Raw genomic sequence first — 10,679 nt, forward strand, 5'->3', positions numbered from 1 at the left:
AATGCAGCTGGAGAAACTAATTAGAACTTTGCAGAGTCGCAACGAAATTTAATTAGTTAATTATGCAGCCGACTGGGCGAGCGTCATTCGAAAACTCCGCTGATTCAACTACTCTCTGTTCGCGTTCACTGTGTATTTACAAAAATCGCTATAACTCCTGTGTCCTTTGTCGGTAAGCGACGATCTTGGCATCATTCGAAAGCGCAAGAGCCCGGATTTCTTGTAGACGCTAAACATAGCATGTAAATAAGACACACCCAGGAGGATAAGGTTTTTGCATATCAAAGTTCATCGTCTATTAGAACGTTATGGTTACGATATGATTACAGATACGGCCGCGCAAACTTGATTCACAGTTTAACGTCCAGCCTTTTTCACGACGGCATGCGGGCGGACGGTCATTATTCATTATTCATTTAATATTTTAATAATAATATTAATTAATAACTTGTCGCTGCCAACGAAGACAGACGTCAAAAGGGCCGCCGACAACTCGTTAGACATCTTCACAATAGAGAAGCGCCCGGCCTGGACTGATGTCAGCAGATCTTCAAAGGTTTTTGAAGGAGACAGCGACAAAACAGTCCAGGGAACCAGGGTTTTCTTAGCAGTGCACACGTGTACGCCTAGAAGGAAGTCATATTGTGAAACTAACGTGCGCTACACGAGACAGGCACGTGCGAGGTGTCATGTGTCCTATATAATGAATAATGAAACGAATTTTGTTTTCCCAGAATATGATGCGGGCGGGGACGTTAAACTGTGAATCAAGTTTGCCGGGCTAAGTGGTTACGTAAGCAGATGCCATGTCAATTACTTCATTACTATTAATTACTTTAGTGCAAAGCTTCATGCGTTCAGCAATGCTTGGTCGTCTGGGCTTGGCTGGTCAATGTAACATCACTATCAACTTCCGTCACTTCCTAGTCGTCATCTATCTCATTTGTGATGTTAGAGCTCTCCATGATGTCTTTCCTGCATCCCGTCTTTTTTCTAGAAATTTCTTCTTTTTTTGCCGCGTGTTTTGCAGGTATTGTAAGTCACAGTAAAACACGTCTGTGTAACAATAAATCCGGAGTTACAGTAAACAAGCTATTGATGTCCTAATCACGTAGTAGGTCACAGGCAATTAGCTAAGTGTTTCTAGACCAACACAGGTGCTTCAGTACATAGTTCCAGATTCACAGTGAACGCGAACCTATATAGTAGAGCACGGACTATACGTACCGTATAGGATGAAATGTTGACGGAGAGTTTAGTTTGGCGAATTTCCCAGCGACCGCCAATAATTTGGTCACCGATACGGGTATGACGTTATCTTGACGTCATCACCCACATTGACAATGGTGACAAAAAAATGGTAACAGCCAGTTAGGCAACAGCATAGGAATCATGTGGGTTCTGTTCTTCACGCTTACACAGCAATTCTTCATCAATAGTTGGAGACCACGAAGCCACAGAAATGTGATGGCCATGAATGCAGCTACCGCTGTCAACTGCAAACTCCCATGACGGCCACGTGTCAAGTGGGTGGAGACTAGGGTCGACGCCTACATCAATTATCCAGTCCAACCGCCAAAATAAACTCCTGCCAATATTTCATCCTAAACGGTATTTCGTAGTAAGTCTAGATGTTTGGTAAATGCTTCACTAATTAGAAGTAAACTTTATAGTGAACCTGGAGATGTGTGCGTGTGAGTGTGGTGTGTGTGCGTGTGTGCGTGTGTGTGTGTGTGTGTGTGTGTGTGTGTGTGTGTGTGTGTGTGTGTGTGTGTGTGTGTGTGTGTGTGTCCTCGCAAAGAATTGACAATCCGAGAATTAAGTAAGACGTCGGAGCGAGACTGGGTTGACTCTAGAGTCCACGAGTTGACATTTTATTTCAAATTACCAGTGCAACTGCAATCCAAAAATACTGCAATTTTGTTGAATTTACACAATTTATTAATTAATACGTCGTTCTGTATAAGTAAACTGGCGATTTAATTTCTAGATACGTCAGTCTGCGGTTCTGTTTGTGTATTATGGTAAGGCAGCTAGCTATATATATAGTTGTGACGCCTTTTAGGGTACAGATCGAGCGCAGTTTGTTGACAATACAAATTAAGTTACAACATTTCAACACGCTGATCTATCAGTCCTAAGTAAAGCTTCCAATTGAGCAAGCACTGACGTGCCTACACGTTGAAACTCTAGATACCAATGCTCACATCCAAATGTACGTACAATTTGATAAAATTTAGACAAGATACCGCATTTAGTTAATCAAACCTAAACTAAGATGAAGAACCTGATGGGTGGCTTCTACTAGAGAGTCTCTCTTGTTTCTTTGTTTCCAGTTGTTTGGCTATCTCCCAAATCTCTGCTGTCAGATGGCTTTGACCAAAGCTCATTACCAATAACCTGTATAGTACACAGCTATTTGTTGTTAAACAATGCTTACATTATTGAATGAGTTGTAAACCTTGAAATGTTTAGTAAATGATGTAGGGTATCAGCTGTAACATTAGAAGGATCAGCTCGACGCATAGCAACAAAATCCTCCTGTACCATCTTCAAACAAAGCTAAAGGTTCCATATTTTTTTAATCCTCAGTCTTAACTGGACGCTTACTTTCTGAGCATCTTCAGAAAGGTTGTAATTCAAACAAGGAATGATGTCTAAATACAGTCTGATCTTCTCTATAATACCAGATGACATCGCACCCATCAAGGCTGAAGAAGAAGGCAGAGGAGTGTCAAGTGACACATGTAGAAAAATTCTGCAGTCAGCCTGACATAACGACATGTTCATGAGTACAGCACACACAAAAGCATGAGACACAGAGTGAATCAAAAATGCAACAACGACGTATCTGACTATTTAAGCATTTACTCCCAACCGTTCAATCAAAACTACAGTGACTGTACTGTAAGAGAGCTACAAACTCCATCACTCCATCACAGATTACTGAAAAATTAGATACTACACTTAATTTGCTCAACTGAAGGCTTCAGCAGCAAGAGAAACAAAGAAAAGAGAGTTAACACACATACCGGTAGTATACTAGCTGTTACAGCAACATACCCTACTTAATTTATCAAACAATTTTCTGTCCTCCCTGCACTTTTATCTCAATTAAATTAAAGTGACTGACTGCCTCAATGTCTCCCAGCATCCATGCAACACACCCCAGTAAGATGAGCATAACACTAAGCAAAATAATATAAAATCAATTAATGCATGGTGGCTCAAAATTCTCCTTAATATGTATACTAAAGTGTATAGTATGAGAGTTGAACACGAGTACTGCAATTGAGACTGCATGATACACAATTTTAGTCTTCCTATAGCCATATTACACAAACAGGATCCAGTACACACAGGGGCGTAGCGTGGCATGGGCTAGACTGGGCTATAGCCCCATCAGTGTGGTTATAAAAATTGTGGACTGTAAATATGTGTGAGGACCAAAGCTGTATGTAGTATATACACCACACTTTTTCCAGTCTGCATCTGTCACTGATTCTACCGCATCAATCAATTAGAAGTCAATAAAAGTGGGCGTGTCCATAGGATCCTGAAGTTTAGTCCCCCATTTCTAGAGGTCACACTACGCTCCTGGTATACACACCGACTTTGAAAACAAATAGAATCGAGTTGCCTATCTTTACTCTCCTTAATTCCAAAGCCTCTTGAAACAATTTGCCACTCCATCTCTAACTGTTTTCTACATTTGTCTCAAAGTAAGCTTCAAAAATTGCATTTTGTTAGCATAAAGCTCCACAATTGTGAATGCCGTCCACATCTAAGTACTGGCCGGTACAAGTTGTCTTGGTTGCTTATCTTCAAACAATTATTCTTCTCAACCCTAATTTGATTGTTGCCTTGTATGTTCACCTCAAATCAGAATTGAGGTAATGCACCACTTGCATTGTGTAAGTGTAAACTCTCACTGTGGATATGATGGTACAAGATCTATTGTCAGTCAACTATTGGAACAATATGAATATTAAATAATGCATGATGCCAAGCCATGTCATGACACTGTAGCACACATCATTTGACACAACAGATACTGTAGAAGGCACTGCACTTCAATCTATAGACGCAACATTGCTTGGAACTCCAAACTTTCACTTATCTGTTCTACTCACATATGTAATTATGAAATGTCCTGACTTCACAAGGTGGGGGTGCCAAACGAACACATGATGTCCCAAACAAGTCACGTGGTCTTTTTGGATTTTTCAAATTATGTATATTTATACTAGAAATGAAAACTTATTTATAAAAATGAAGATAAATGTAGGGATTGCATAAAACAATAGAAACAAGTTCAACATATAGAACATCGTGTACTATACGTGCCAATACATTGGATCGAGACTGACACAGCTGAGCAGACTGTTTATCTGAACCCCCAGCCTACAGGTATACTTAAACTTCCAAGCACAATGACTATGCAGCCCATAACTCTCAGCTGCCCTCTTTCCATGTTGTGCCCAAAATACCAGACGATGTACAACTTCATATGTTATTGCATTATACAATTCAGAAATTAATTATAACAACAAAATTGCATGTTCATAAACAGCACACACCTACCGGTAGTAATGATTGGCCTTCTGACAAAATGAGAACCGGCTGCAATAACACAAATCACAATTAGAAATCACAAATCAGTGCAAAGCCACTTACTATGTTACATGGAAACTCGGCTGTATGATACTTAAAATCGTACTGCACTTTCTGCCACTGTATAAGATCACTGAGAGCGTTCACATTCTTGACACCTTGCTCTTGAAGTTGACCGGGCAGCATCGCTGTCTCATCTAGCACCAAGTGCGTTCCTATAAATTATACACACAATACAGAATGGCGCAAACAACCATTGTATGTTTGTAAGGGAGTTTAGCAGTTTTCTACTTGAAATAAATTTTTGTCGTTGTGTAGTATCAATAATAATAACAATAATACGAACATGTCCATTCACCCACAACTAATATTTTAGTGCTCTTACAGTGACATTAATAACTAATTGTGCATAATATCATAATAGTCAAAATTCAGTGATCCATAATCAATATTACTAAATAGTTTAATTGCAAAAAATTGCAGTAATCAAAAAATTATTTGCACACCAAACGCGATAACTGAGACACCCAACCATGAGCCACATCAGAAACCAGTGAAAGTACATCGTGCTAGTGACGGAGTCTATTATTAAATGACAATAGAATATACGCTCTGATGTGTTGATGTAGACCAACAGATTGTCAATTGTAGCTGGAATACCTAGAATAGCACGGTGGAGTTATATGCTCTCTAAATGCTATGAGTCCATCTCAAAACAGTTGTGCCATACAATTCTTGATTGTCACAGCGTTCTCACTTATCACATCTACAACTTCACTCTGACAATATGGTACCATTTCAAATCGTACCAGAATTTTTCAAAGTCAAAGCCGCTGCATCTTACCATCAGACAGCTGCAGAATTCCTGACTTCAATCTGTTTGCGACGTAGTCTTTCTGTGGTACCAAACTAATCGAGTTCAAATTCTCTAGACTCAATGGAAAGCAGAAACTCTGTCAATTAAATGCAAGCACACTCACAGTCACTTCACACTCAAACACAACAAAGGGCAATCACAAACCACCTTAGTTGTAATTTCCTGAACAACGTTTGCAATTTGGTGTGCCCATTCACCAGAAAGACATCCACAAATATTGAGGCAATATTTACCAACAGCAACTATATCTCTTCTTGCATACCTGTTATAAACACTAGTTAAAACAACACATGAACTGTAAGGGTACTAAGGCAATTTCCATACACTGAAGACAGAAGATGCAAAAGCAAGTACTCAGCACAGAGTGCGTCGCCAAGACAGCAGCAAGACAAAAAAGACAGTAGTTCACTTCTAATTGCACTTGCTTCAGATTTGATACTCTCTACAACTGCATCAATATACAAACATATAAAGACATAAGAAATGTTTGTTTCAACACACACACACACACACACACACACACACACACACACACACACACACACACACACACACACACACACACACACACACACACACACACACACACACACACACACACACACACACACACACACACACACGCACACACACACAAATGACTTTAATTAATTTGTATGACCCAGATACCTACATTCATTATGGTTGAGTGTGAATGCAAGAGAACTCAGTTACGTACCCTTTACTGTACAAATCACAAGCAATACAATACACCACCTGCACTACTCTAGTATTGTCACCCTCCATGTATTTCTACATGTTTCCACCATTGTAATCATGAGTCACTAAATTCAGCCCACACCAACAGACAACTATTGATTGCATGCAGAAATTATGTCATTCACATGCTGTCCACTGCTATAAGTACTATCACATTACTAACCAGCTTTTCACTCCTACAAAAATGACCCTCTACAAGTAGTCTCAAGTAGCCTGCCCTTCATCATCTTCATTGTTGAACTTCTTATTGACTTGACATAATGTACTGCCAAAAACCATCATAAAGCATGCTCACTTGCAGATCCATACCGATCTATGCATCATCTCATGCAAATGTAACAGGAAGAGATACCATAGCGATTAATGAGCAATATCAGCCAAATTATGAGACAATTGTTATGGCAATGACTGTCACCAAACTAAATTTGCAAACTAATAAATAAAGCAAATTATGTAACTATGTGCCAAGAAACAAATACAAGCATAAGCTACTAAACATCATATTACTTATTTAAATAATGAAACAATATCAAAGGGCAGTTTCCGTCATTGACAAGATTATCTCCAACCAAACTCCTACCATTTATGAATTTAGCTAGTACAATGCTGTGTAAATGTGTGTTGTAATAGTTATCACAACGAGTGTAGTGTATATGTAAATAGAGTAATACCAGCTTTGTGTCCTGGATGTGTGAGTGGCAATGGAATAAGAGGGTTTGTAACATCCAGTCGTCGAGCAACTACACAATGAAGACGAGGTACCAATGATGGTGGAAAGTTGTGAGCCAGTCTCTCTTCTGATGATTCTGAATCAACAGATGGGTCACCAACACAAGCTGCTTCACTATATATCAAACACAAGAAATTCAGATTACTGTAAGAGTGCTCAGTTATGCAGGTCTAATGGTGCATTCACACAAAGTCGTCACGTACTATGGGCTAGGATAGGCACTAGCCCCACTTTTTGAGAGCGTGGTTCATTAAAATTATTATTGTATTTAACCTCAAGTTGTTTAAGGATCAAGCAATCCTAAAACTCTTAGTTTTGACATGTTACTCGTTCTTTATGACGTCACTTGTTCAACTTTTATTGATGAGCCCCTCACTTTTGAGACCCACGTGACGCCCTTGATTCACACTGCCAATCAAGTAGCCTTATTTCCTACTTAGCAAAAGTCTCCCTTAACTCAGCTGTAACCACACCTACTTCAGGGATACTTACAGTACTTCTATCACACTTAGGACAAAGGGACTTTGCAATTTGTTTTGTTTCATCCTTATCTTCAAGTGCCATTGAATCAAGGCAGCTTTAAACTCACCTCAATATTGTACAGTTTCAAGAAACTAAACCACCTGTGCAGAATTATGCGACCACTATGTTTATTACAAGGAACCTAAATTGTGTAGTTGAAAGAGAATACGTGAAATCACAAAAAGCAATCTCAACTTGGTAACACATGCACTACCCTCTTGAGGGGTCAACTCTATCGAAATTTCTTGGCAAGAAGAGTGAGGTGACTCCTGATTCCACTCCAGTAAGTGATTAAGTAAACTGAGAAAAAGAGGAGAGTGAAAAAGCCAAAAAGAGTGGAAAGGAAATACTAGAAGAAGAGTTAAGTTTGATATCCGAGTTCCCGCATTAGTGAGCATGTCAGAAATTGTTGTTACGTGACTATGCTACACAACTAAGTAAAGTCATACAGTTGTTTGCCAATAGACACAATGTTACACAAACATTTACTAGTTTCCTTACTCGTCATGAAGATGTGCCATCAGAGGATCAACAGAGAGAATACCAAACACCTCCAACACATCATTCACTTTGTACTCATCACGATGGTCATACATCTAAGAAACATAACAACATCATTGGTACATACTCAACCTCAAAAATACAATGCCCATGTCCAAATTAACAAATTTATGCATGCAAATACAAACACACCACATGCTCACAATATTGCTACATGCTTACAATAGTAATTTAAACGTCCACATGAATTAACATGTGCCTCTTGACAGTTATTGCTTTAATATAAAGACTAGAGCATTAAAAGGTCAATTAAAAAGATGTCTTTCTACGACCATTAACATTCCATCGTTTCAGCAGAGACAAATAGAAAGAAATTTATTCCCATAAGACTGCTATTAGTCTTTAGAAAAATTTGCTGCTCACTATTGCAAGTGGAAATAAGATCACTTATTACATGATTTCTTACCTTAACTAGACAAGCGGGGCCTCTGTCTGTTGATAATGGAAAATTTAAGTCAGGAAGACGGCTGGGATGGTCAGCGGATGCTCCATGGGTTTCACCTCTCTCACATTTTATTCTCTTCTCTTTCCTATCGTCTACAACCACCAAACATGTGAAACGGTATTCAATATAAGTAAATAAGTGTGTGTGCATGTGTGTGTGTGCGTGTGTGAGTGTGTGCAGTGGGTGCATGTGTATGATACCAACCATGTGTCATTTCCATTTCCATCTTTTCTTCTGTTTCACTCTCTTCGTCATCCAACCGTCTCTTCTCCCTACCAGTGGTAGAAACGAGACTTGCTGTGCCTTCAACATGAGACCTCTTAGACATATTTCTATATGCTTGGAATTCAGTTAAGAACGTCAACACCAAATGAATAAACATTAAACAAGCTACACACAACATAACAGTAAAGATATTTCTTTTGCCCACTCAGCTTCTCCTGGAATTGGAACACAATACAAGGGTTGCCTTTCAAAGATAACATTGCCAGCAGCATCCACATCAACAGACTCTTCCTATAGAATAAAACACCACTACATGTCAATACAATGCCATATCATGGACTACCAAGTAAACCATCTTAACCAATAACAACATTGCCACCAGCATTACTCCACAAATCATCAGTAGACTAAAATAGAAATACTAACCCGACTGTCTGCCACATCTCTGTATTTTCCTGTTCTTACGACCTGCAGTTATAAGCTTAGTCACTTGCCATACTGACGATGATGTGTAAAACATATGGCTAGCCTTCTCTCCGGTTGTCGAGTTGTTTGCCTCATAGATTCCCAAATAAAACTCAGAGTCAAAAATGTCTTGAACCATGCACCGAAATCGTACCAACGAGTCTGGTTTAAGAAGATGCAGTGGTGTGTCATTCAGCGATGGAACCTAGACATGTGTCAATTAAACATGAGACTCAAGTAGCTATATGAGTGGCTTATTGATATACAGTACACTACCAACATTTCCTTCTACTGTACCCATCAACTATACCCATGTTTACCCGTCTGCTAATACATGGCTTAGTGAATATAACAAATGCCACAACAAATCGTCTTTACTGTCCATGCGTGGCTGTAGATTATCTTGGTTATGATTAAAACTTTATGTCATGTGGCTACGACGTACATTCTATCACATTCCACAATATGCATCTGCTACACAGATTACACACTAGCATGTGGCACCATATTATTCAATGTACAAATCTGTGCATTTACGCAAAAAGGGTTTCGAATACAGGGGGAGCAAGAGTTTCACTCTCTATATGAAGAGTTATATTTAAAAAGTGCAAACATTTTTAGATGGTCCCTAACTTGATTGGTTTCCAAAATCAAGTAGAGACAAATCACAATTATAACCCAAATGTGCAATCATCAAGCCGACTCTTGCCATATAAACCCATATGCTATAACAGTCTCCACTACTGGAACTACAAACTGTAGTAGATTATCAATGCATGCATACATCTAGAAAGATGACCCACACCTTTGTCTTAACTCATTTAATACCATTTAAAGTGATTTCCCGGCTAGATCTTCATTCCTTCAATGCAACGACGTCACAACCTACACAATTAATTTAAGTTGATGCTTGACAAGCCTACTCAGCAGCCAGCAATGCAATAACCTGAGTATTAAAACAGACTTACTAAAAATATTGTTACCGTCCTGCGAAACTTTAGCCAGTTTTCTAATAAATGGCAAAATGGCAAAAGCTCCCGCGCTGCTAACGGGGACTCCAAGGGCCAACGATTCAAACCTCAGTTATACTTCACTATCTTACCGCCCGAAACTAAGAAATTGCCCGGACGAAGTCAGAACGGACACAAACGAATGAATCACTACACATTTAGTGACTGTAGAGTCGTTGCGATCCTCACCCAACTCCAGCTGTCCTTTTTCGTCAACCAATCAGCGAAGAACTGCTCGACCTTCCAGTCTCCTTGTGATGCCGTTCCCTCACGACGTGCAGTTTCTACAACCAATCGCACATGACGCATAGCAAACGAAAACATGTACGCCAGGACATGAACCATGAACAAAGATAGGAGACGGAAAACTCACCAAAAAGACGATCGACAACAAGCAATGGCTGCAGCTGCCAATCTTCTCCAACCGACGGCATCTCACTCATCGAGCGACAAGACAGTATCACGTACGGG

The 10,679-nt window shown here is 39.5% G+C and overlaps 1 protein-coding gene across 1 annotated transcript; it reads right to left on the reverse strand.

Annotated features, from left to right (window-relative positions):
- Positions 1–2,067: 2,067 nt before the first annotated feature.
- LOC134184974 (mini-chromosome maintenance complex-binding protein-like) lies at positions 2,068–10,659 on the reverse strand. The gene is made up of 17 exons (XM_062652755.1): positions 10,582–10,659; positions 10,398–10,492; positions 9,263–9,403; positions 9,160–9,201; positions 8,926–9,024; positions 8,713–8,848; positions 8,470–8,600; positions 8,004–8,098; positions 6,922–7,094; positions 5,816–5,939; positions 5,639–5,753; positions 5,459–5,567; positions 4,678–4,829; positions 4,585–4,623; positions 2,611–2,769; positions 2,462–2,550; positions 2,068–2,400 (listed from the first exon to the last, which is right to left on the reverse strand). The coding sequence occupies exons 1-17, from the start codon at positions 10,649–10,651 to the stop codon at positions 2,274–2,276; spliced, it is 1,896 nt and encodes a 631-aa protein (XP_062508739.1). The 5' UTR covers positions 10,652–10,659; the 3' UTR covers positions 2,068–2,273.
- Between the last annotated feature and the right edge of the window lie 20 nt (positions 10,660–10,679).

This window comes from Corticium candelabrum, chromosome 1 (genome assembly GCF_963422355.1).
Source record: "Corticium candelabrum chromosome 1, ooCorCand1.1, whole genome shotgun sequence".
Classification (NCBI taxonomy): Eukaryota; Metazoa; Porifera; class Homoscleromorpha; order Homosclerophorida; family Plakinidae; genus Corticium; species Corticium candelabrum.

Bases quoted from the DNA above. Each gene is read 5' to 3' on its own strand.
- LOC134184974 (XM_062652755.1), bottom strand. From the start codon at position 10,651: ATGAGTGAGATGCCGTCGGTTGGAGAAGATTGGCAGCTGCAGCCATTG. The intron at 2,551-2,610 runs GTAAGCGTCCAG...CTTTGTTTGAAG, and splicing joins TTTCTGAAGATGCTCAGAAA to ATGGTACAGGAGGATTTTGT. The intron at 2,401-2,461 runs GTTTACAACTCA...TGTACTATACAG, and splicing joins CATTTACTAAACATTTCAAG to GTTATTGGTAATGAGCTTTG.